This window comes from Mustela nigripes, chromosome 4, assembly GCF_022355385.1.
Source record: "Mustela nigripes isolate SB6536 chromosome 4, MUSNIG.SB6536, whole genome shotgun sequence".
In the NCBI taxonomy this organism is placed as follows: Eukaryota; Metazoa; Chordata; class Mammalia; order Carnivora; family Mustelidae; genus Mustela; species Mustela nigripes.
In genome coordinates this window covers 77749863-77777593 of record NC_081560.1, presented here as the reverse complement: position 1 = coordinate 77777593, position 27731 = coordinate 77749863, and the positions used below count along the sequence as shown (strand labels likewise).

The 27731-nt window shown below is 35.0% G+C and overlaps 1 protein-coding gene across 2 annotated transcripts in view; it reads right to left on the bottom strand.

Moving 5' to 3' along the window:
* The window catches only part of SEMA3D (semaphorin 3D), a 203459-nt gene that overhangs the window by 102542 nt on the left and 73186 nt on the right, over positions 1-27731 (bottom strand). For both annotated transcript variants that reach the window (XM_059396942.1, XM_059396943.1), the window contains exons 2-3: positions 24417-24607; positions 4375-4535 (exon numbers count right to left, since the gene is read on the bottom strand). In XM_059396942.1, the coding sequence (XP_059252925.1) occupies positions 4375-4535; positions 24417-24567 (312 nt within the window). In that variant the 5' untranslated portion in view covers positions 24568-24607. The remainder of the gene's footprint in view (positions 1-4374; positions 4536-24416; positions 24608-27731) is intronic.

The following is a 27731-nucleotide window of genomic DNA, read 5'->3' as shown; positions in this document are numbered from 1 at the left end:
TTCTTAATCCTAAGAAAGAGACATAGTAACTGATGATCTTTAATCACTTTACATTTTCTTGTCTGAATGTGATCCCTAAAATTGTCACTGTCATCTTGCTACCAACCTAAGGATAATGCCAACAAAGAATGACAGACAGAAGAGACAGAAATAACTGGGTCCTTGATAATGTCTTTAAGCAGATGATAGTCCATCTCTGTAGCCACCCAAACTCTGGACATTATTCTTATTATATAATGTAATAAATTTCCTTAAATTTTAGCTGTCTTTTCTTCTGTGTAAAGCCTGACGCATTGGTCTTACGATCAAGAGAGAAAAAGAACAAAATTCCCAATTCAAAAAACAATGAAGAAACATATTTCTGTAGCGTCTTTTATGTGTAAGACACTGTACTATACGCTAAAGGAGAATCAGAAATGCTTGGAAAATAGCTCACTCCCCATTCAAAAAGGGTATAATTTGGATGGGAGATATACTTATTTATACCAATGAATAAAGATAATTCTATCTGTAGGACAACTGACATTGATATTAAAATACAAAATGCTGTAGTAAACACAAAGGATTGTCAATTCCTGTACCATAACGGGAGCCTTGGGGAGCAGAAAGCAATAGAAGGGTAAAATTCGGTAACTGCCTTGGAGCATTGAGCAAAAAAGTGAGTGGCAATTTCATGAAGTTTTAGCAAAAGCACAGAACTTGAAAGGAATTTATTTTGAAAGGAACTAACAGAGAATATTGGGTAAAAGAATGAGAGAGAGGAAGGGAGGAAAGCAGAAAATAAATGGCAAGTGAGGGAATAATGAACAGTGGATAAAAACAAGACTGGAAACAGGGAGCGCCTTGGAAGTCAACAGAAACCTGCAGTTCATTCAACTTCATCGGAAATCAAGAACTCCAAAAGTGTATAAACAGAGAAGAAATACGGTCAGATTTTTATTTGCTTAAGAGATAACACTGATGGTCATGGTGAATGGATTAGATAGGGAGAAAATGGAGATTCTCTTTTATAAGATAAACTCAGTTGAATAATGGTATTATCACTTACACTACAGGGAAATATTGAAATACTCACCACCTTATCAGTTTGGCCTGTCAGCTGAGGCTTTATTTGGTCTGCATCACAGCTCAGTTGTTTCTTTATCTAATACTACTTCCCCAGTGGCCCTCTCACACGTGTTGATCCCAAGAACACTTCCTGACAAATACCCTATAAACTAATCTCCCCCTCCTGGATGGCTTTTGGGGGAATTTAACCTATAGCACAACAGTAAGAAATGGTTCCAGATGCACATCCTTCCCTTCGAATGGAAGCACATTGGGCTGGTTCTGACTATTTTGTTTTGGTCTAGTGGTGGGAGGAGGAAATGTCCAATCAATGTGCATATCTATCCTGAACCTGTCCCACAAAGGGATGTACAGAATATTTCTTAGCTGAAGAGAGAGGCCTTATGGACCAACAGTGGAAAAGCCTACTTGAAGTGAGAAGTATCCCACCCCATGCGTGCTTACACTTGCCGCTAAGTCTATTAAATCCCTGTGGAAATAGTCATTTCTGTCAAGAAAAGATCAGAATCTTATCCCTCTAATCTAAATAACAACAACAAAAAAACAAAAAACCCTAAAACACAAAACAAAGCACCTGGTGTACTTAAATTTTACTTTCTAGAGAGGAGAAATATCCTAAAAGGTTGAATTTTTATGCTCTTCCTCTACAGTCATTAGTCATCAAAACTATTGAGCATATAACTGTACCATTCATTGTAGAAGACTCAAAATCTCTTTTGAATAAAGATAATACAAAGGATATTTGCTGAATTCATCTGGTAAAGGATGCTGCTAAAAATCCCAGGGATTCCCCACTAAAGGCCTGTGGCAGTTATGAAGTAATGATGGCCATTTTTCAATAGGCACATCCTTGTTTGTACAAAGACTTTTACATAAACACATATCCTAAAATTTGACACTGCAAATGAATGCTTTCTGCAGACTTTTTTTTTTAATTTCCCAGAGAAAAATATCCCCAACCAGTCACTCCTAACTCAATTATATGTTGTAGATTGCTTTAAGTCTAGGGCGTACAAAGGACATCCTTCAGCCCCACAGAATCCCACCATGTGTGGTTTCTTCCACAGAGAAGTTTGGATTTTTGCTGAAGGGCATAGAGCCAATGCAAACCACATAGGTCTAAACACTGCTAAAGCACTCCATCTTGACACTTAAACTTGCTACTGTGGAGTACCTTTTAGCACTGGAGTGATTTATATAAATTTTCAATGTGAATACCTACATAAACATAAATTATTTCTTTTGTATACATAACCTCTTCATGAATTATACATTTTATAAAGATAAAGGAATATCAGCTGGGCAGAAAATCTCTGGTACAGTCCCTAATTTTACAATGTGTTCAAATAACCATTTATTTCAATAGTATCATGAGGGAAATCAATATTTCATAAACATTTATTTTATTAAATATTAGCACATTTCAAGGATGGAATGCAGCCAAAGAGAGATTTGCTTAAAATAGTCACAGAAGGAAGTTATGTTATCAGAACTTATTTTAAGCAATGATCTAATACACTCATTTCAGATAAATGAACTTTTTCTTCTAATCCCTGAAGGCAGAGAATAGCATAAGAACAAATTCCCTTAAAAGTATGAATCGCTTTTTGCTCTTATACTAAAACTGAGACATATTTAGAAAAATGCTTTGTTAGCTATGTAGGAGCTCTTAAAGCAAAACTGTGAAACTAAGATTTTCTTTAGTGGCTTTCATAAAAGAAGTTATCTCTTAAGATATTTATTGATGAATGAGCTATTAGTTGATACCATCAATAGGCTCTCTGATACAAACACTTTTTTAAAAAAATTACTAAGGAAAAAATACACCCTTAAAAATAAATGGAATGGAATCATAATGGCACAATGAAGGTAAGCTTTTCAAATTCTAGCACATAATTCACAGCTTATCAAACTACAGAATTAATTTTTTTTAAGAAGATAATCTTATGAATTTGTAAGTGTATTTGGACGACCACAAATCAAGAACAACTACTGGTAACATTTTACCCTCAAACCTTCTAGAATCATCTAATACATGCATATACACTTGCATTCAAAGACTATTTCTTTTTCAAGTCTGAGCATTCATAAGAGGTATCTCCTTTTCTTTTGGTAGACCTAAAAAATGGGCAGGAGAACTACTTAAAAATTAAATTATTAAAAGGCAAAAAACTGTTCTGATGCAGGCATTAACTAAGCAATATTAATATATATGGAGATAAATATTTTGCCTATCTAGACTAAATCTCCTAGTCCTGAATGATATTAAATAACTGAGCAATAAATATTTAGTTATTAAAAGCATTTCCAAATTAGAGGTTTAAAAGTGATCATTGAGGTGAAAGCTATTTGAAGCTTCAAAGTTCTATGATGACCTATGAATAGCCCTTTCTGAATGGAAAGAATCCTCTATTAATTCAGTGTTGGAAATTATTGACCTGAAATCTTTAATGGCTCTTAGCATTTTTTTTGAGGGTGGTGGGAATACTTCTGAAAAAGGAGAGAAAGAGAAAACAATCTAAGATGTCTCGTAGATGCAGAATGGGTCAAGGATTATGACTTCTCATCCTTCAATCCCTTCCAGTCTTGGCATCCATTTTGGCTTGCACAGATAATGGTATTTGTTAAAGTACCAGCTGGTCATAATTTATAAAGCCTAAAGTGTGACACTGTTTCCTTTGGGTACCATGTTCCTACTGCAAATGTAAAGCACAGCAGCAGCTGCTTTTTTTTTTTTCAATAATTAGCATATATTTTCTTTTAGTGGTAGATTGCTTTTCATGAGCTCATATTTGGGTTATTACTAATCTTACCCTCTGAGTGTGATTGGGCCATTGGAGAATACTATTCAGTGAAAATACAAGAGTGTAGGGGAAAAAAAAAAAACAGTGTGGTGTTAAAATGCCACCATAGTCACACTGCCAATTTAAAAGTATGGTTGTTAATTGAAAGTTAATACAAAACTTAATTTTGCAATAATTGCTTTAGATATAAATGTTAATTATTAATAACCCATTTGCCAGATTTTCAATCTAAACCATTGCATTTCTCTTGTATAATCTCTTTCATTCATATTCTCAATGGTTTTATTACTATGCTTATTCACTCTAAACGGAGAATATGTATATGTACTTAAATCCACAAAAATCTAAAACGTGTAGCCCAAGCAAGGTGTCCTTTTAATATGCTCCTTTTGGACATGTAAATGACCTAGTGATTTGACATTGAGTCACTTAAAACAAAAGAAAAGGAAGGCACAGATGAAGATAAATGGATATTCAGTCAACTTTGTAAAAACAAACTGACCTTCTTAAAATTTTTGTTTAAGTCAATCAGACTGAGCAGGAAGATGTGGTCCTTGGCTCCTACAAGCAGCCTGCCCCTCTCCTCATCCAACAGAATGGTTTGGAAATCTAGTCCTTCTGATGAACCCAAAAAGGGTATGCAGCTATTTGAAAGCAGCAAGTCTATGGGAAAGTAAAAGGAGAATAGAAAGAAGGAAAAAATTAATTGGCAAAATATTTATTTGCCTCAATACACACTTTTCACACTCTGTAAATGAATAAATACAGCATGAATGCTTCAATTTAGATACAAGCAAACAATATACAGTTTTAAGCACACACTCATGTAGAAATCAATATGATTTATGACATTTGTATTTTATTGATACAATATGGATCTAACATGAAAAAATGAAAGACACTAAAATGAGTATCAAAGCAATTAAATGCAAAATATTTCACAACTCTGGTCATCTTCTTAAGTCATAAATTAAAGCATCATTATATAGCACCTTTGCACATGGATTAAATCAATTAATATAGGCAAAGTTAGCATCGAACTGATTGTGACAAACCTCAGAGCATTTCTTTGCCCTCTACTTTTGATAACATTAAGACTCATGGGTGAGTTTGGAGGATTATACTCTTCCTAGTTCATGTATTCAGAAAGTAAACAAAGTAGCCAAATCCGAGAAGATGGGTTCTGAAAGATATATGACCCTAAACCAGTATCGGGATCAAAACTGTAAAGCAAGAAGAGACCTTGAAACTCAATTAATACTAAATCATGATTTTATAAATGAAGGTATTTAATTCCTCCAAGGTGAAGCCACAGGCCCTAAAGTCACAATGTCACGTGGTGGTAAAGTTGATAATGTGACCTCAGTCCCAGTCTCCATTTCTCTTTGACACGTGTCTGTATGTCCTAATTCTTTTTTTCAGTCACAGTTGTGATATGGACAGACTTATTTAAATCTAGGTCTGGGTTTATAGAAATCCAAATCTTTTCAACAGATTTTGCCTCAAGTATTTGTCTTAGCTTCTCATTTTCTACAACTGTATAATATTGAATACCAATAAAGTAATAATATCACTCATTCCTTATTAAAGTCCATTAGATATTGCTGGACTTTAAAACTAAAGCATTATTTTCAAGTAAGTTATTATTAATTGATGAGAAAAATATGAAAAGATGATGTCTCAGAATAGGTATCAAGATACTTCTAAAATGTATCATGGCATTGTTTAATCTCTGTAAAAGGGATCTTTGAGTCTTTGAAATTTAAAGTCTATATATTCCATATATCAACTGCAGGATTTATTATTATTTCACCTTTTTATTTTTACTAATTTACTAATTTATAGTGGTTAAATGTTATTTCCCTTATTCAGCAAGACAGATTTTGATCTTAGTTTTGACAAACCATGAGACTCTATGCTGGAGAAGATACAATACTATCTGAATTCTCAGGCAAATATGGTATTAATGTTCATGAATCATGCTTTATGTACACTGGATAGAAGTCTGAACTCTACATTAATTATTTTCTATTAAGCTTGATATAACTTTAACAGGTTTTCAGACCAGAGACACATGGAATAATATTTTCTAGCATCTACAAATACGTAAGCTTATTTTTGTAGGACTCATATCCAATAAACATTCCATACTAACCATAAAGCAGAAATGAGGAATGAATTATATAAGCTGTTAATAAATCATGGAGCTGTGAGGAATAAAGGACTTCATATATGATCAGCATCAGAATGGTGCCGAGCACTCAGTAGGTTCTATATAACTATCGGCGATTGCAATCGTGATGATGTATTTTTTAAACTTTCTACAAAATCTATGAAGAGGAAGTCATTATACTTCCCAGCTCATATAATTGTTAGGATGATTAAAAGAGATCATTTATACAAGGTTCTTAAAACAATAGCCTGAAGATAGGAAAAGTTCAGTAAATATTGACTGTTACTTTGAGTACGATTATTAAATTTCAGCTTGGGCAAAGTAAGTTCTATGAAAGAAGAATGTTCTCTTGCCTTCCCTTAAACCTGAGTTGTGAAGATGAGAATTCCTCTGTATTTTTTTTTAATAAAACTGGACTAATATTAAAAAGCTATTCAGGGGGTGCCTGGGTAGCTCATTCAGATAAGTGTCCAACTCTTGTCTCAGCTCAGGTCTTAATCTCAAGGTCATGAGTTCAAGCCCCACATTGGTTGGACTCCACACTTTAAGTAGACATGAAGCCTCGATTAAAAAAAAAAAAAAAAGCTAGTCAGTCCACAGATAATTATAAGAATCTATTACGTGTTAGGCATTGAGCATGCTGTTAAGGGTGTGGTCATGACTAAGCCCTGCCTTCAAGGGGCTCACAGATCAATCCATAAATAGATACACATACAAAATACAATATAAGTGAAATAAATTCTAATACAAGTATACACAAAAGAAATCTTTCAAGTAATTGTGTATCACCATATAAAAGAAGATGATAACCAATAATAGTGTTGAAAGACAAATGGAAGTTTTACAGGAAAGATAAAAAGAAAAGTTTATTTAAGGCAGAAGAACACGGGACTGTACAATGGCATCATACATCGTATTCAATGTATTAAAAATTTTTTTTAAAGATTTTATTTATTTATTTGGGAGAGAGAGAACAAGCCGGGGGAAGGTCATAGAGAGAAGGAGAAGCAGACTCCCGCTGAGCAGGAAGCCCAGTGGGGGACTCAATCCCAGGATCATGACCTGAGCAAAAAGCAGATGCTTAATGGACTGAGCGCCCCCCAGGGACCTTCAGACACTGCATTTTTAATATGTCTCCTACTCTGCAGTGTCAGCTCCTTCAGCAGAAAGACTGTGTCTAACTTATCATTGAATCCAAATCACTAGCTCAGTGTCCTGGAGACAAATTAAGTACTTATTAAATATTTGTGGAATTAAAGTATAATTTGGAATGCTAGAACATATACTGTCCATGTGAGGCTGGACATCAACACAGCCTCCAGATAATCAGAGCCCAAAATGGCACGCTGGGGAGTTTGGTTATCATCTAGGTAACCAGAAGTCACTAAAATATATTACACAGAAAAGTGACAAAGACTTTAACTGAGTGTTGGGGAAAAAAGTCTGGCTGCAGTGTTTAGGATGGATGGGAATTGGAAAAGTGGGAGCAAAGAGACTACTCAGAAGTTTCTGGAAGATGGTAAGACCCTGAGTTATGGCAATGCTAATGAGGGGAGCGAGATGTTAAAGAATCTTGCCTCTCATTTGTTGTTTCTTTTGGTACCACCAGGGAAATAAAATTGAAGTAGTCACTCGCTTTCTTTTACTATAACCAATTCTATTGGGTTTAGTTTCAAATGTGACAAGGACAAACAGCTGTGAAAATAATGACTAACGTAAAGTATTATCATTTCAAAATGATTTAATGTTGCCTTGTAACAATGTTAGCATCAAAACGATTAAAGCATCCTTCACCAATCCTTTGTAGCCAAACTAAATAATTAGACTTAGGCATTACACATGAAAATTTCTCAGGCTGACGCATACATTTTGAAAAGACCTTGGGACAGGGATTGGAACAGGTTCCCTCTTCCCCAAGCAGCTTATCTTTCTTGCATTTTTGCCAAACCAAGCAAACTCATTTCTGTTTCCACAGGATCAACAGCTAAAGTCCGGGGGTGGGGGAGGAAAAAGAAAAAAAAAAAATACCACACAACAACAACCAGGGGTGTGGATGGGGGGTTGTTAATTCCAGACCCTGCATCTTCACACCTGTAACTAATACACCCCTAGGATTTCTGGGATCAGAAATGGATGCAGGCTCTGAAGGCTGAAAATTCATGAATGTTAAAGACTAAAAATTTGGCAATATAGTTCAGAGGTTTATTTTCTTCTTCTCCTAAAGTGGCAATTCTCAGACATATAATTTTTAAGACTGTCCATAGTGTGTAGTGCTTTTTGAACAGAAACTCTGCATGGTGGGGCAAGTGTGTTGCTTTACACACGCCATTCAGAGAGGCCTGTTCTGTACATACTCAGCCCGCCTCACCTCTCCTCAGAGGACAGCAGCCTTTGCCTCTAGGTCCTAAATGCATTCTTTGTTCTGTCTACCTACATCTTTGACCTAATCCACCGTAATCACTCCTTCTAACTGTTCTTGTAGCAATTCATTGTCCTATCGCCTTATTCTCAGCTTGTAGGGTCTCTCAATGTCCCAGGCCCTCAAATCCTTACTCTTGGTCTAGCAATATACTTTTGGAAAAGCTACAAGCTGATTTTTTTTCTGAAATAAATGAAACAAGGATTATTAATTTATTCCACTAGGGAAAATATGGACATCATTTCCACGGTGGATTTTAATCAAATGATGACACAGACAAAGTGTTCATGTTCCAAGATCAATTAACCACGGCAGAGCAACAGGATGGTTCTGAGGATCCAAAACCCCTACCAATAACATGATTTTTCCTATGTCTGTATCTGTGTGTGCACTTTTCTGAAGGGTACATCCAGAGTCTTCATCAACATCTCCTGATACCTGTCCAAAAGTCACAGAAACTGTGTACTTCCCAGATGTAGTTAATACCCATGTTTTGAATAATTTCTCACTTCTAGCACTAAAAAAGTGAGTCACTACCTTTATAAAACTTGACTTTGAAGGCAAACAACTGAGTCACCTAAGACCACCAAGTATACTCTGCCCATATTGCAAAGACTCTGGCAACAAGTTCTCAAGGATTGGACAGCCGAGCGCAGAGGAAATGCTCTTCCACAACAAAAATGAAAATATGCTTGTAACAGAGGACAGCAGTAAAGTTGTAGGCTGCTAAATATCTTTAATAGTGAAATGGAAAAAAATTCCTGTCTGCCTTTCTTTTACCAAGCCAAATAATGCTACTTAGTTCTCCCATCATTACCTGTGGGTGGAGACACCAAATGGTCTCTAAGCTCCTTCCAATAATGGAGTTCCATGGCATTAGAACCTTATGCCTAACTTTGCTAAAATTAAGGAGGTATCAAGTTAACTCTCCCTCACCTACCTCTTTCTCAGCATTGCTCTGTTTCTTGGAGCAGATCCCCTCTACCATTGGGAAGAACAGAAATAGAGCATAAAGAAATTCCAACTAGAAGGAAATTCATTCTATCAATATTCCTTGTCGGATTCATGTGTTACCGATGCAGTGAGGTCCAGAATGGTTAAGTGGGCTTCACAGAACCAATTTACTCTTAACAGTGAAAGTCCTCACTCGCAGCCAGATGCCCTCTCTGTGAGGGCAAGGCTACAGATCCCGTAATCACTGCCCCTATTTGAAATAAACCTTTGTTCTGAAAAGAATTCTTTGTATCTCCCTTTTAGTGTCCCTTAATACAATTGTTCATTCAGCCTGAAGAACATTTGACCTGATGGTCTACATTCTTCCTCTTCACCCCAGAAAGGAAGGGAGTGGTTAGTCACTTTGAATCTAATAAATTTAGGATTAAGTAAGACAGACTTCCTCAATGTTTGTTAAGTGAACAAGATCCCATACCCTTGAAATCACATTTATTGCCAGAAATCCTGAACAGGGTGGAGTTGACAGTTTCTCTTACAAGAAGACAATGTAGCTAAAAAATGGCTTCCCATAACCTTTAAAGAAGAACACTTAACAGATTATTTTTTTAAGAAGATAATCAAAGTTATTAAAGGCAGAACTTCATGGGGTTAAAAGAAAATCACCTTTGAGGAAAGTCAATTTCTAATCTACTCCAATGTAAGGAATAGAATTCTTCAGCACAGAAAGCTTTCAACTCAAAATGGGCCCAGATCAAAACTTGATTGCTTTTCCCTACGATCTCAAAATATTCAGCACAAAACCTTATCACACCCACTCTACTTGTCTTGGAAGGAAATCACCATTATATCAGTAAGGCTGTTCTGAGGTTTCTTGAAATACGGTCACCTCTCTAGCGTGTTCTTTGAAGAGCTGTCTGAGTAAAGAAGTAAAGAAGTTTTTATTCCTGTCTTCCCCATAAATTCAGCTTTCCTCCCTTGATCTCTGAATCCCCAAGGCTTTCATGTTGTTAGTATCTAAAGATTCCTTCTATGGATTCCTTCTTGACTTTGTTTCCAGAGATGTTTTGGCTACCAAACCATTCCCCCCCAAAAAGCCTGTTCTCAGTTTGGGTCAAGAGTTGAGTAAAAGGAGCTAGCTATTCATTCCAAATGAAAATTAGTCCCTAATGTTGTTGTTCACTGAGTTCCTTTGGCTCGCTGTGAGCTTGTATTTGCTTCCTCACCATTTGATCCAAGGAAACGCATGGATTCTGTCTTGGAATCAAACTTTGGAAATTTAACTCATCTTAAATTGGCCCCACCTGACTTTCAATTGGTTTTCTGAGGCGGGAGATCATATGAAAAGATTTTGGTTGCCAAGATAGCTCACTTCCACCTATCAAAAACACAAATTATTCTCTATTTATGTACAATCAGTCTCCATAGCTAACTGCTCAACAATATCAAATATATCAAGAAAAAAATATTATTCAGACCCAAAACCCTTACAAAAGACTGAAAAGACTGCTTCAAAATTATAGGTGAGTATTATATTATCTTTATACTTTCCTAAGTGAGAAGTCCAGCCCTGTTTTTCTCCTTCCTTCCAAAAAAAAAAAAAAAGAAAAAAGAAAAAAAAATCAGATTTCCATTTGCTCTTCTGCAATGGAATGCTGAAGATCATTCTTCTCATTAGGTTTTAAAACATTCTCTATTTCAATAATAAATCAGATGGTACCATGTAGGGAAACATAAATTAGAAACAAATAAAGCCTATTATATCATCAGAGCTTTGTTCTTGCCAGGACAGGATGTGCGGTAGAGTATGACAATTTTACATTGTCACATTTCCATCAACATCCATGCTTTTAAATCACAGGCTTATTCTTATTTGGCTAGCTTTCAACAGCAGATGCTTTATATAATCCATCACACGTGAGATTCATAATTTATGATTATAAGTCCTTTTAAAATCTCAAAAGCTTTGCTATGATAATTTTTCCCACTGACCTGTAAAAGAAGGCTAACATTTTAAGTACCTAGTACATTTCCAGAAAAACAAGGTCAGAAGTAGTTGAAGTAGTTGACAGGATAATTTCAGGAAGACTGATTCTAGTTTGACAATTATTTTCTTAACTCCCTTCATGGTCTGAAGATGTTCTCAATTTTCAAATTTTAAGGAATGTTTAAAATCAAGATACCATGTTGCAAATGCATTTGGATTGGTTTTCAATCACGTATGTAAATTTAATTTTTATAAAATCAGAGGGGCATACCTTAAAATACCACCTGGTATGAATTCTAAATAGCAAGACAAATACAACAGGAACAAATAATTCCTTAAGCTAAGATCATGACAAATGAATGTACAGAGCAAAGAGCTGTGAGAATAACTTTTGAAAAGGACAATATTTTATAACAACATTACTTTTTAAAATTAATTATATTCATCAAAATTAAGTATCTGCATACCAAAAAGTAATATTAAAAGGCATATGTAAGCCATCTTCCTCCTTTTTGTCCACCTCCAATCTAGTCCCCATAATAAAACATTTCGTTTACTTTCTCTTCCGTTTTATATTTCTAAACAATACGAATATACTACTATCTTTGAAAACAGAATTTACAAATATTTTCATTGGATTCCCATTTATAGAAGTTGACAATCTAAATTTCTGATGCCAACTCTTTCCCTCCAATCAAGATCCTAATGTAGTAATAACACACCCATTTTTACGAACACTATATTCAGTGACTCCATTATTTTCAAAACGTAAATATTCTTTCCTACTGAGAAAAGTAATTTTCAGGAAAACATTATACTTTTTTTTCTTGAAAAAAACCTGTTTCTTTTATTGATAATTTCCTAGTTATGACATATGCTTAGTTTCGAAATCATGATCGTCTTTTTTTTTTCTTAAGATTTTATTTATTTAATTGACAGAGAGAGAGACAGTGAGAGAGGGAACACAAGCATGGGAGTGAGAGAAGAAGAAGCAGGCTTCCCACCGCTGAGCAGGGGGCCTGATGTGGGGCTCAATCCCAGAACCCTGGGATCATGACCTGAGCTGAAGGCAGACGCTTAATGACTGAGCTATCCAGGCGCCCCAAAATCATGATTAAATCTTTCCACACTTTCTGAAAGGTGCCTCCATAAAATTTTCATATGAAATTCTGTCAGATCATTTTTTTTTTGTTTTTTTCCTGGAGACATCTCAACTGGGCCCTTTCTTCTCCTCACAGATTGGATGGTCTGTTCTCTCCCCTGATGGACAGCTTTTTCAAACTTCCTTCCACCTCTCTCTTATTACTAATCCCACCTCTCCTAGATCCTGTGTCTTCCTCCTTGGTTTATCTTCTTAATTTTGGTGAGCACATCTCCAGAACCTTCTTAAGAAAGGGTGACTGAGACTTAAATTTTTAAAACTTTCCATGGGTGAAAATCCCTCTAATTATTACAAATTGGGCTAAATACAGAATTCTGGGTTGAATAGCATTCACTCTCAGTGATCTGAAGCACATGAACATGACATTCCAGCTTTCAAAGTCATGACTGAGAAGTCTCATGCCATTGTATCCCCAACCTTTGAATATGTCTTTATTTTTTCTGGAAGTTATTTGAATCACCTCTTCACTCTTGCTATTATGAAGTTTAAAATAATTGGAGTGACTACATCTTGGATTTTGTTTGTTTGTTGCTGTTTTTCATTTATCATGCTGGGTACTCAGTGTGATATCTGACCTAAAATTTAATTTCCATTAATCCAAAAAAACTTTAGTTTTGTTTTTCACTCCCAACAAACAGAGGTCAATTCCTGGTAGAATTTTTCTCTAGGTTTCTCCAGAAAATGTCCTCTATTCACATGCTCAAGGAAGATATTCTTGGTAGAGGTGTCCAGAGACTTTGCATTAAAATATGCACACAGACTTCCAAAAGAGAGATTAAAAATACAGTCATAGAATAATGTTTTCCTGAATTTCAAGTCATATTCATAGGCATAAGCATTGAAATAATGTTTTCCATTTATAGTTTCCTATAAGTTTTTGTCTCACAAATTGCTAGAACTCTGCTGATGACTTTGAATAAAATACCTAAAACTGCACTGCCTCTATCAAATCACAGTTCAGAATTTCCAATAACCTGTTTGATACTGTAGTTTTCCCCCCAATCAACTGATCTTACTGAGTTTGATGACTTAACAACATGACTTAGTTCCCACGCCCAAAAAATCAGAATCCTTTTTAGCTCTCCTTCCTTGGTCCCTTACTCTTTTTTCCTGTATTTAAATAATTGGTACTTTTTTTTTTTTTAAGATTTTATTTATTTATTTGGCAGAGAGAAAGATCACAAGTAGGCAGAAAGGTAGACAGAGAGAGAGGGAAAAACAGGCTCCCTGCTGAGCAGAGACAGCCTGATGCAGGGCTTGATCCCAGGACCCTGAGATCCTGACTTGAGCTGAAGGCAGAGGCTTAACCCACTGAGCCACCCAGGCACCCCAATAATCGGTACTTCTAAGTCTATTTCACTTCCCTCCCACCAACACCCAGCTAAATTTAGTCTTACAGATTCGATCATGCACATTTTTTATTCTTCCTCCTCAAATATTTATTCCTATTGTCAGTCAAGCCAAGATCCCCAACTGACTCATAAACAACTTTGTTCTATGCCTTCCTCCTTCACTAGTCTCTACCGCATGATGTTGTCTATTTTGTTTTTCCTCCTAAATCACAATTAAGTTAGGTCATGACCAAAATCCTCCAGTGTCAATATATAATTCATTAAATAAAGTCTGAGTTTTGTCCAATGTTCGAAGTTCCATTTCATACCCAACCTTATTCAAAATTCTTCAACAACATTTATTTTAAAATTATCCTAATCTTACAGCATTAATATATTCGCAATTACTTTGTCCCTTAAAAAAAAAAAAAAAGTAGAAGCCCTTGTAGATAAGAATAATGTCTAAATCAATGCTGTAATTTATGGCCACTTCTTGCATATAAGAAGTCTAATAAACACTTAACCATCAATTTTTCAAACTAGTGATTCTTATGTGTGTTGGTTTACCTAGCTTCCATCTAAATCAGAATTTATGGGCTTATTAATAATTTAGAGAGGTTAATGTACCATTAGAAGACCTAACTGTGGCTCTAATGCTTTGCAGTCATTAAAGGTTCCTGTTGTTATCTCCAAATGCTTGGGGGTGAGGGGAGGGGAAAGAGAAGGAGGTCTGAAACAGAACACTCTAGAACAGGGCTTCTTAAGATTTAACATGCTTTCAAGTCAGCTAGGATTCTTGTTTCTCATTTAGAAGAGGGCAAGGGGCTAGGATTATTTAATTCTAACAAGCTACCAGATTATGCTGATGCTCCGGATCCTTGAACAAAAGCTGGAGCAGAAAAGCTAAAGTGCAAAGTGAACCCACTGCACTGAAGAGAAGAGCTAGACCCCTCCCTCTTCACACTAGAGTTTCTTGCAAACACTTGGAACATGATATGTGTTAGTTTATGCAAGAAGGCCAGATTTTTTTTTCCCCCTTTACAATTCGACCTTGGTCAAATCTGCACATCCCTAATTTATTCTAAATTAGCCTAACTTAAATTATAACCAACTTAATTGCTATAAGTAATAAATGACCTGCTTGGTTTAAATCAATAATATGCGAACTATTCCCCCTCGGTTTTCTCTTACAAAGTAGGGAAGTACCTGTACTTCATATGCATTAACCCGGAAGGAAGATGCAAAAATGACAAATAATGATTCATTCTTGACTTTTAAGCAAATTTCCTGTTAAATGCAGCAGCAGAAATCCTACCAGAGATGCCTAAACATAATTGTATTTGTAAAGACCTTCCATTTGTACTTCAGTTAATTCAGTACATGTTGCTTGGACTCTCTTTGAAACCTGTCATGATATTCATTTTGTGCTCTGTAAAGCTCAAGGAGCTTTTCCTGTTTTATTTAATTTGATCCTGAAGGAGAACCAGAGGATTATCACCATTTTCCAGATGAGAAAAACTAAACTCAGAAAGAGCAAATCATCGTTCTAATGATGCCAGAGAAACAGCTAAAATCAAGGTCTTCTGAAGTGAAGCCCTGTCAACCACTACAGCTATATTTTATATTTGAAGATTTAGCATTTATTTAGAAAAACGAGATTCTTTTTCAAAACAACTCTACTTATATTTTTACGGAATGTACCCACAGACAAGTTCTATTGCTTCTTCCACTTCATCATTCCACTGGGATTACTAAAATATTTATCTTACTTTCTTGACTGTGTCTGGCTCACTGTAGCTTCAGACAAACCTCTTTATGAGTGAGTATCTCTCTTTGGAAGTAAAAAGCACTTAGTTCTAATTTATGCCTCTTTTAATTAATAGGATTAAATCAGCATGTTTAAAGGACTCTTACAAAAGTACAAAATATATATTACAACTTCTTAAGAAGCAGAGAGGCAATTTATCAAATTTTCTGTGAAAAGAAAGACATTAATTTTTAAAATGACCTTGAATTTATATTTTTACACATGTACTGAAAGAAGATCATTGTAAAAATTTCTTTAATAAGATCCAAAAAATTAGAGCTAAATTTTAGGTAAGCAAAATCCTAAAACAAGCAGTGGCATATACAAAATTTTATCTCCTTAATAATTCATGGAATAGTAAATCAACCATATATAACATCTGTTTAAAAGGAACTTTTTTAACCAAAAAAGAGCTGACTGGGTTTAATCCCAGAAAAAAATTGCCTTTACTTAAGCAAAGACCATCCTAAAGTCCCTCCCAGGCCTACACATAGCCAAAGACACACCCGAAGTGTCTCAGGATGTAGCTCTCTTTTACCCTGCTCGGAGGATATTGATGACCTTTGTAGACATCAGCGATATTTACACATCTTCTTAATTCCAAGAATGCTTTTTTGTGTGATACTTCTATGAAAATATTACGTCTTATGTTGTACCTTACACTACTGTGTAACTTCCATCATTTTGTGAAACTCCACAATCAATGTTTAGAACAGTGCTCAAATACAGTATTAAATAGATTTTAATTATTATTAATTAATAGGCTTGGATGCAGGCAAACTGTAGTATAAATACCATTGAACTGAAAAGCAGGAGAGAGGGATCAGTTTTTGTTGTTGTTTTTTAATTATCTCTTATGTGACCTTGGGATTGTTATTTCATGTTCCTGGAGTTTTCTATCCAAATCAATAAACATATATACTACTTATAATCTATAACACTGTATCTAACTGAACACATTCCTCCTTAAACAGTTCTCTATCTGTTTGCCCTCTGTTTCCATCTAAATAATAGCTGATATCAACAATGACCCAGATAATAGTTCATTATGCAAAATAAGCCAGTTTCATTAACATTTGTTCTAAAAGTAGCCTGGGGCTCCTAGGTGGCTTAGTCAGTTAAGCATCAGATTCTTGATCTCAGCATTGTGAGTTCAAGCACCACACTGGGCTCTACGCTGGACAGGAAGCCTACTTAAAAAATAAAATAAAATAAAAAACATAAAAGTAGCCTGTTTTAGAGAAAAGAATGGTGTTTCATCAATGTTTTCTTCAGTAAGGTATGGATTATCTCACATCTCTTCTGAATCATGGATTATTTCTCTCCTAGATTATTTCAACTAAAATATAATTATGATGTTATTTAGTTCACAAAAAACCCCAAATCTCTTGATTTTATTTTCCTTCTGGCTACAACTGCCCATGTCTCCATTACAGAAAAAAATCCTTGAAAGAATTATCTATAATTGCCTACAGTCCCTGAACCAATGCTCTTAAGTATCCATCCTAACTGCCTTGGCTTTCCCACTCAACGACACTGCCTTTATCAAGGTCAACAGTGAACTCTTATTGAATTTAATGTTAATTTTTACTTGTTATCTTTGAAGACACATTAGCTGAATATGACACTGCTGATAATCCCTTTTCCTTTACTTTCTTCATTGACTTCCGGTGTCCTATAACTACTGATTTTTCTCCTACATGGGCACTTCTTTTCAGTTCACTTTGATGCTCATCATTCTTTTCTCTACTTTCCTTGCTTGAGAGATTCCCAGAACTCAATCCTTCAAATTCTTCTATGTCTCTTAGTTATCTTTTAGAGTCTCATAGATTTAAAATTTTCTATAGGCTAACTGCCAAATTCATATCCCCAGTCATATGTCCCATGAACTCTAGCAATTATATACTCAAATGCCTTCCTCTCATCTTACTTAGACATCTAGTAATCTTGTCTTCTCAAACAAATATGTCCACTTGATTTCCCTCCAAAATCTACTTCCTTCATAGTCTTCTCTATTTCAATTAATGGTATCTCCATCCTTAAGTTAAAACAAAACAAAAAAGATGGAGTCAGATTTGACTCCTCTATCTTTTACTTTATATTTTATCCATCAAAAAATCCTGTTGGCTCTACCTACATATCATCCTCTTTTCCTACCTCATTGAAACCTCATTGATCTGGCCCAAAGACCATCATTTTTCACCTGCATCATTACAACATGTCCATTTCCCTGAATTCTCCCTTTTGGTGTATTTACAACACAGAAACCAGAATGATCCGATAACAATGAGTCAGATTGTGTCACCTTTGTGCCAAAATTCCCCAGTGTGATTTCCATAACACTCAGACTAAAAGCCAATATTTTAACAATGACAACAGTGGAAGGATCTAATCCTTTTTCCTCCCATTAACGCTCTGATTTTGTCAAACGTTTTCCCCCATCCAACTGTTTTTCAGCCATACTGTCTTCCTTAGGATCCTTAAACATGGCAGACACATTTTCACCTCATAATCTTTGCATTTGATGTTCCTTTTGTGAAAAAATATTGCTTTCCCAAGTATACCCATAATTTTAACAACAATTTCTTTAAGTACTCGTGAAAATATCACTCTCCCAGTGAGATCTTTTCCTTTCCACCATACTTGACTACCACATCCCCACCATTCTTTAGCTAACTTTCCTGATTCATTTCTCTCCATAGCATTTTTCATCTTCTATTTTTGCTATGCAATGTACTTATGTATGGTCTGACTTTCCATATCAGTGTATAAACCACATGATGACAGGGATTTTGGCCTCTTCTGTTTGCTGCCAGAACAAGGCCAGAAATGTAATGGGCACTCAGAAACTATTGTTATTAACTGTTGACAGTTAAATATCACATACACAGTAAGATTATCCTTGAACTCTTAAAACTACAGAAGCCCAACAGCCGCAATTTAGAGAAAATACATCTGGGAAAGCAAGTGACCCCATTCAAATATGGCACATCTCCTAAACTTAAACCATCAATGACTTGCTTTATAGAAAAATACATGTATTACATGAGAATTCCTACTATAAGATTGATAATGTTTGTTCACTAAATACTTAGGGAGAGGTATTCAGAGCAAGTCAGCTTCTTTTCCCATGAACTTGACAACAAAAATGCCCACTTTAGATTGCATCATGTGGTCTGAACCCCTGAGTGATTTTATGATTCATTTTAACCCACTCTGAGGGCTACCAACCAATCAATGACATTACTCTTATCAAGGCCAACAATGATCTTTTTCACTGTAAGGGCTTATTACCTACTAGAAGACCATAATAGTAAAAATACTGGAGAGTACCTTTAATAAATTTATAATCTTTGTGTGGTACTTAACTGAAGGAAACCAACTCTAGTAGAAAATGGTTTGGGACTAAGTGGAAGCTATTTTAATATATGTGGTAAACAAGAGGGATCTATATATCTTTCAAAGTTGTTTCCAGAAGGAAATCATTGGTCTGCAACCATTCATATGGAGCAGGATAATAACATTTCACAAAAAATAATAACTGACAGCATTTATTAAATGCTTACTATACCAAACACTGTTTGAGGTGCTTTACATGGGTGAACACACCTTAACAATATGCTGATTGGAATGAAATAAATTAATGCATTTAGATTTGCTGTAACACTTACTGTGTTATGAATAAGAAAAGGGCAGAACAGAAAATAAACATCCAGATATCTCACAACTAGTAGTAGGAACAGTTAAAACCTAAGCAGTTTGGCTTTCTTCACTGTTAAATCATGCTGACTCAAGATAATAGAATTAATGTTAGACTACTCAAATCAAATAAGTTACATGGGTCAAAAAACCATGAATCTCTTCCCGAGACACATGCTACATTCTTAGCTAAATAAAGTAATTTATAAAAAAAAGAAAAGTATACAGATTAATCCACTCATTTCTCAGAAGATTCCAACAAAACAAAGAACCATTCTATTAAATACATTGTTTTAGTTAAACAATAGAAGAAAAACTTCTAAAGGTGATTTTAAGTTTTTCTTGCCTATGAAAATACATATAAGTTTTGGAGGATCAAAAACTTATACTTTGATAGTTATTGAGAACATATTGCCCAAAAAGTTAATGGTGAAAACTTATATATATTTTTGTATCTTGATATCTGCATTCCTGAATAATGTTTCTCTCAAGAACACCAGGTAGCAAAAGCCTGGACCTTGAACTGCAGAGATAAAAACCACAACTTAATTTTGCCATGTAATACACACTTCTTGTTTGGGGACAAGGCCTTCAGGCTCTGAGTCTCAGAGCTTCTTATCTAAAAGATAGGTACAAAAACAATGGTTTTCACGGTATCCTAAAACAGATACAATAAAGTCCAAGAGGATCCTTGGAGCCTGTCACTCTCTTGTTTTATATTCTTCATTGCACTTCCCATTATTTGAGATGATATTCATTTATTTGATTACCTGTTCTTTGTCTCCTCATCTGAAAAAGAAATTCAAAGGGAACTGCGACTTTTCTTGGACCTATTAAACATAGTGATTGCACCATACATATTTGCAGAAGGAGTAAATATATGGTAAATACTAAGTGGGTGAGTTTCCCTCCTCATGTCTAATACTGGTGTTTTGTGGGTTTACTGTGATTCTTTGAGATAGCAAGAGTTTTAGGGTAAAAATTTTCAAATGGAATTGATAGCTGAATTCTCTTTATGCCAGGTTCAAAAAGGATGTGGTAAGAAAAAAGACTATATGAGATACATGCATATACATGTATCATATATATACACGTGTATAACATATATCATAAGACATTCACATATAAATTAGTACTAAAATCTAAAATTAGGAAAGGAAAAAGAAAGGCTAAAGAGACTATACAAAAAAGAAAAAAGTATAAAAAAACCCTACAATTCATCGTAAGAAATGAGACTTTGTATATTAATTTTCATTTTTCTTCTCCTATTTCAAAGTTTTTGTCCATTTCTCTTTTATCTGTGTTACTTATATCATTTACTCATTTCCCAGACAAATAACATCACAGATACTAATGATTTCTGGGTATAAATATCCTTAAGTCAAAAAAGTTCCTTCACAGTGATTGTGAAATACAGAATGTTTACACTATGACAGGACTGAAATCCATTATCTCTCAAAAGTTATTTTTACTGCATCTGAAGTATAAACTGTACATATACGTATCACTGTGAGATGCCCACCTTGTGGGACAAAATATATATAATAAACTTATAACATGAAATCCAGAAATATAGAACATCCTCATCTTCAAGGTTCCTTACTTGTTATTTAAGAAGCAGATTTAGTAAGCATAATGTGCAAGAATTCAAAATATGCAACTCAAGGGAAATCTCTTTACAAAACAATAGAACCAAAGGAGCTCCTGTGGATTCAGAAGTTCAAAGCTAAGTCTTTATCAAAGAGCATTCTTTGGATAAAATGGTTATTACATTTTCTCTTGGCCTTTAAGAAATCCCTCAAAATAATCTTTCAGCTGTTCCAAGTAGCTAGCTCTACTGATACTGGCTGCATCTCTGGTCAGCATCTAAGGAAGCATGAACCACGGAAAGCAAAGAAGACAAAGCTAAGTCTGTGACCATAAAAGTTATTTTTGAAAACAAAATTAATTTTTCACTTTAGCTGATTTTTCTAACCTCACATTCTGGCAGTGTTTTAATGCCCAAAGCACAAACTTCAGACTCTCCCAAAGCTATCTAAGCCATGGGTGGTACTGGCTGATCTCAATTCATTAGTCAGGTTCAGAAGAGAAGGAAAATGCCAAGAGAGACTTATGATCATTATCTCAGAAGCAGGAATGTGGTTTACAGGCAATTTCCGTCACCATAACCCCAAACTGGCAGGAATTTTGTATGTCATAACTATTTATTCTGGAATAGCCCACTTAAAAATAGTGGGATTTGACCTACTTGCCTCCAAAACTCTCAGATATGGTATAGAAAAGGTAGACAGGGAAGCTGTTCACATGCTTGGAAGTGGGTGGGAAATATGGAGATGGTAAGGCAGAACAGATGATTTCCAAAGAGAAGATGCCATATTCTTTAAAGTGGAAAGAGGAGTGCCCTGTATGGGTTGTGAGTGTTTCTCCTAGGAAAGATGAATAGTAGTTATTCATATGGGGAGCTAGTAGGGGCCTGTGTGTGTGTGTGTGTCGGGAGATGGGACTGTGTGTGTGGGGGGGGGGGGGTTGGGAGATATATGTAATTCCTATCCTACATTCAATCTTTGCTACTGCTTACCAGACTTCGACATGTAAATTACCTAAATGTAGAGAAAAACCTAAAAAATATAACACTAGGCGCTGAGAGGAGTAACAGTCGATACAGAGATAAGGAAAACAAGATTTTTAACACATAGGGTTGATTCCAAGTCCAAAATCATATCCATAAAAAAAAACAAAACAAACCCAAAAAACCTCTAACTAGATGAACTAACTAGTAGCAGCTGTATGGAATTAATTAATGATGTTTTTCTATCTGTAGAAATCGATTTATTTTCCAATGATCAATTACCACATTTGGGCTAATATTTTACAACAACTCATATGAAACTGTGATTATGATCTAAATGGTCGCAATGACAATCTATTTTTTCCCATACTTTATCAAAAGGCACAACATCTCACAAGTCTGTAGATCTCTTTTGGCCACCCAGTGATCTTAAATAGAGCATCTGTCCTTCTTCAATTCTTAACTCTGTTAATTTTGACAATTGGAAATCATACCATCAGTCAAATAGGAACATAGTGCTGCTGTCAATCAATTTTCCAGTTCACTCTGGTCTGTAAGTGCCTCAGTGAAGAACAGCTAGTGACCATGGCCTAAGAAACTGGATCAGGCACCTGGGCTCCATGCAGCATGAAGCTGACTTCAGGGGCTGGGTCATGACTATGTCTGAGACTCTGGCAAATTTTTCAGTTTCTCAGTACCTCCACATCCTCACATAAGGGACGGGGACGGTAATAATCCCCACCACACCGGGTGCTGGTGAAGATGAAATGACAACCCACCGTCCTTATACCAATGCTTTGCTCATAATGAATCACCAGTGACTGTTAACTATTATAGGTTCTTTGCAAGCCTGATTTCTTTTGCATTGTTCACAGATTATCAATGCAATGTTCTTTTTTGATTTTTATTTATTTGTTTGACAGAGAGAGATCACAAGTAGGCAGAGAGGCAGATAGCAAGAGAGGAAGGTAAGCAGGCTCCCCGCCGAGCAGAGAGCCCAACGCGGTGCTCAATCCCAGGACCCCGGGACCATGACCTGAGCCGAAGGCAGAGGCTTAACCCACTGAGCCATCCAGGGGCCCCATCAATGCAATGTTCTAATCTTATTCATCGTATCATGGGAACCAGAAAGCATCCCCTTTTTTCCCCTTCAATCTCTTTATTTTCAAACTTTCTGCATCTCTCTTTCTCCCTCTCTCTCTTTTTCCATTGTTTGGAGTTTAATATTTGTTTTCTGTTCCTTTTCTTAAGGTGAATTTTGAATACAGACAAATGAACAAATCTGACTTGTGCATATGATGGGTTGTGAAAAAAGCCACATAATTGAGTAATCACAATCCCTTATCAGGATAGAGAGCTCTTTCATAATCCCAGAAAGTTGTCCCTCATATCTCTTCCCTGTTAATCCTCCCTCACCCATACAAAGGCAAAGTTCTGGTTGTTTTTTCCTTTTTTTTTTTTACCTGTTTTAAAAATCCTAGAAAAATATAAAAACTCAAAAATAATACATTACCTTAACTCTTTAATTCATGAGATATAAATTCCAAATAAATATCAACATATGAAATGTATATTGGGTATAATGTTAATTCCATTTCCATTTCCATTCAACATCAAGTTAGGTTTTATTACTGATATTTCATCTGGTTTCAGAAAGTAAATTGTCTTAAAGATTAGTGAATATTAAAACCACAGGCATAATTTTTTCCTCCCAAGTTCAGAATAAAGGACTATAAGTCCCCTACATTCCTCTCATTACTGGAAGTATGAAAGAACCCAAGAAAAGAAATATCTTCAAGCATAAAATTTGACATGCCCTCCCTTTCTCTGTGAATATTTGTCTATGTATACACACAAACATATGCATATATAAGATGACTAAATATAACTCATATAAACTTTGCTTTTATATTAATTTAAATATTTAAAAAATTACCTTAGCATATTTCATTTCTTAAATAGTTTTTCATCTCTATATTTCAAGCCTTTCACAGGATCTTTTTAAAATAGTAAATACACATATGTTTGAGATCTTGAAGGTACCTTACTGTGATAAACTTTTTAAAGATATCTTACTGTGTTTAAATATAAATTGTCTCAAACTAGAGATAAACTAATTAGCATGAGCCATATGAAATTAATGTTTTTTATTTTTAGGGATTGACTTGTTTTAATACAAAACTGATTATAACCTACAGACCAAAATCTCCTAATTATGCTAATCAGTAGTTGATTATTGTAAATAATTAGCTGAAAAGTGTACACAAACACCTTTGGCATAATTTTCCTCATAAAAATAAAAAAATAATTGGGCTTTGTGTTTTATAATAATAATTTTATTAACTGATGTCAATATTATAAACATTTCACTGAAGTCAGTATGCATTTCTAAATAAAAGAAATACAGTAACCAAAAAGACAATCTGAAGAACATTTATACACTTACCTTTGTAAGTCAGCTTGAGTCGTGGAATATTTTGCTTAGAAGTTCCAATGACTGGAAGAAACAGCATGGTCATGCTTAGTATCATCAAGGCATGGAAAAGGTGAAAATCGTGGCTTCTGAACTTCGGTCTCTCATTTTTATTAGCAGTCATGATGAAAACAATGACCTCTTTCAAATGGTGTTAATTTAATCTAAAAAATAAGAAAGTGGCTATTAATACAGCAGTTTATAGATTTTCCTAGACTTATTAAGGTATAATTTTCTGAATGTGTATAGTTTTTAAAAAATAATTTTTGTTTAGATCTTGCAAATTGTTATAAGGGAAATAAATCAGAAATAAATAATAAAACTTAGGTCTGCCTTTATTCAGATGCAGAGATCAAGACATAACTAAATTTCAACTATTTAGGATGATTAACATTTCTTCCTCCATTAAAGTTTGTCTGTTTGTTCTAACATAAATGCAGAAGGATCCAACTCTTTCTAACTTGATGAGGTCTTTACTCAGATAGGAATACTAGTAGAAACCCATTCTTTCCCCAAATCATTCCCAAGGAAAAAAGATGTCTAAGCAAAAACAAATAAAAGCTGTTATTTTCAGGGAGTTCATTTCTTGTTTCTGATATAAAGATGTTTTAAAAGTCTACTTAAGGGGCACCTGGGTGACCCAGTCCATTAAGCATCTGTCTTCGGCACAGGTCACAATCCCAGCGTCCTTGGATTGAGTCCCGTGTCAGACTCCCTGTTCCATTGAAAGCTAGCTTCTCCCTCTCCCTGTGCTGCTCCCCGCTGATTGTGCTGTCTCTCAAATAAAGAAATAAAATCTTTAAAAAAAAAAATAAAAATTCACTTAAAATTTGAAAAAATAGGAATGATTAGGTCGGGTCACCACCACAGATTTTAGGACTGGGATGATGCAATCTTACCCACACCGTATATACTACTCCACACAGGACAATACTGAATAGAAAAACAAACTAATATAAAAGGGTTGATAAAAGAGAGGAAATTGTTATTAACTAGGCTGCCACAAATAAGCTGCCTTGGTTGTCTTTTTCTGTTTTTGATCACGACCTGAGCCAAAGTCAGACTGCTTCTAACTGACTGAGCCACCCATGCACCCCAGTTGTCTTTGTTAAGACATGGAATAAACTAAAACACATATTTCAAACTAAGACTGATAACTATAATTACAAATAATAGTCATCGAATATTTATATGTACCAGATACTTTTTGTTTTAAAGTGCTTTCCATAAATGAAATGACTTAATGCTGTTAAATTAACTAAACAAAGGAGGCCATTAGACTCAGGTGGCTTTGATGAGGTTTGGCCTCCTTAAGCAAATGGAAATCTAAGTCAATAAATGCATCAAAATCATAAAATCAAAGCTTTAGGGATAACCAATCGCAAACAACCAATAGACCTTAGGCTACAGCTGATTCTTTCTTTGCTTCTGCACTTTCCTCACACAAGTCTGTCCCTGACTCCTGAAGGCAAAGCTTTGCTAACCACTTCCAGTTTGGCCCTACATGACTGGAATCAATTTTTGCATAAAAAAACTTAAAGTTTTAAAATGTCTCAGTCTATCTTTTAATAATGCTACTACAGCCATGAAGGATGGATATTTACCTCATTTTACAGATGAGGAAACTGAGGTACAGAGTTAAATGGTTCTCCTAAGGTCACATGGCATATAAGAAGTAGATATAAATATGTGGTCAGGACTTGAGTTAGAGTTGGCCTCTTAAACCCCTAGGTCTTTGGGTGCTTTTCAGTATGGTAGAACATGTGATCTTCAACTTTTGCAGTCTTCAACTTCTCTTCTTTCTCCACAAAGTTACCACTGCCTTTTTGTTTTTTTTTTTTTAAACATATAATGTATTATTTGCTTCAGGGGTACAGGTCTGTGAATCATCAGTCTTACACATTTCACAGCACTCACCATAGTACATACCATCCCCAGTGTCCATAACCCAGCCACTTATCTTTCCCTCCCACCCCTCAGCAACCCTCAGTTTGTTTCCTGAGATTAAGAGTCTCTTAGGGTTTATCTCTCTCTCCAGTCCCACCTTATTTCATTTTTTTCCCTCCCTACCTCCATGACCCCCTGCCCTGCCTCTCAAATTCTTCATATCAGAGAGATCATATGATAATTATCTTTCTCTGATTGACTTCTTTTGCTCAGCATAATATCCTCTAGTTACATCCATGTCATTGCAAATGGCAAGACTCTGGGGGTTTTTGATGGCTGCATAGTATTCCATTGTATATACCCCCACAGAAAGAATCTTGCTATTCTTACTTCCCAGAAAGATTTCAGATATAGTACCTGCTTTAACTTCTGTCCAAATAATTTCTGTGCTTTCTTGGTAATAGCTGTAGCTATAATAAAAACATCTTTAAAAAATTACCTTAAGTAATTTTCTTATTATTTATTATTAAAGTATTCTCTGTTTATATGGTTTAGTTTTAAGCAAAGGTGTAATATGAGTGAACTTTCTTATGAAAGATCAACTCTTTAGTAAATGCCTATGCATATCAGGGATCTAGTTACTTTGAATCTCAGAAGTCAGGATCAATCTGGGAAAATGAATTAAAATAAAATTTAGGGATGTACTGATTTATTTTTATACATGACAAGCATTTTAAGGACAGACAACAAATTTTATGTTTCATGAAATGTTAAATATGAATGCTAAATAAATTATATTTTATACATATTTTTAAATATATATTTATATTATAATAATTTAATTATCTTCAAAGATACCAACAGGAAGTACCTAACTATTCTGTCTTGTGTGTAATCTGTGCATATTTAATTCTTTGATTTAGAAAATTACTGCATATGTGAATCATCAAGGTAATTTAGACACTAATTTAACTGTGGCACCTGGGTGGCCACTCAGTTAAGCATCCTACTTGATTTTAGCTCTGGTTGTGATCTCAGGGTTCTGGGATCCAACCCCAAATTGGGCTCCATACTCAGCAGGGAGTCTGCTTGAAGATCCTCTTCCTCTGCCTTTCCCTTTGCCCCTCCCAACCCTCTCCCCAACAACCTCCACTCATACATATTCTCCCTCTCTAAAATAAATTATAAATATTTTTAAAAAGTAGTATTATACTAAATATGCCACATATGAGATATTATATTCACATTTACTTGACATTCCTTGAGCAGTATTAATTAAATATAATTTGAGAGAAAACAGAAATGTCCTTCTAACCACAAAGATCTATGCCATCAGTAGCAGTCCATGAAAATTTTAATTTTTAAAATTTCACTTATGTATAAAATAAAACACTAACAAAG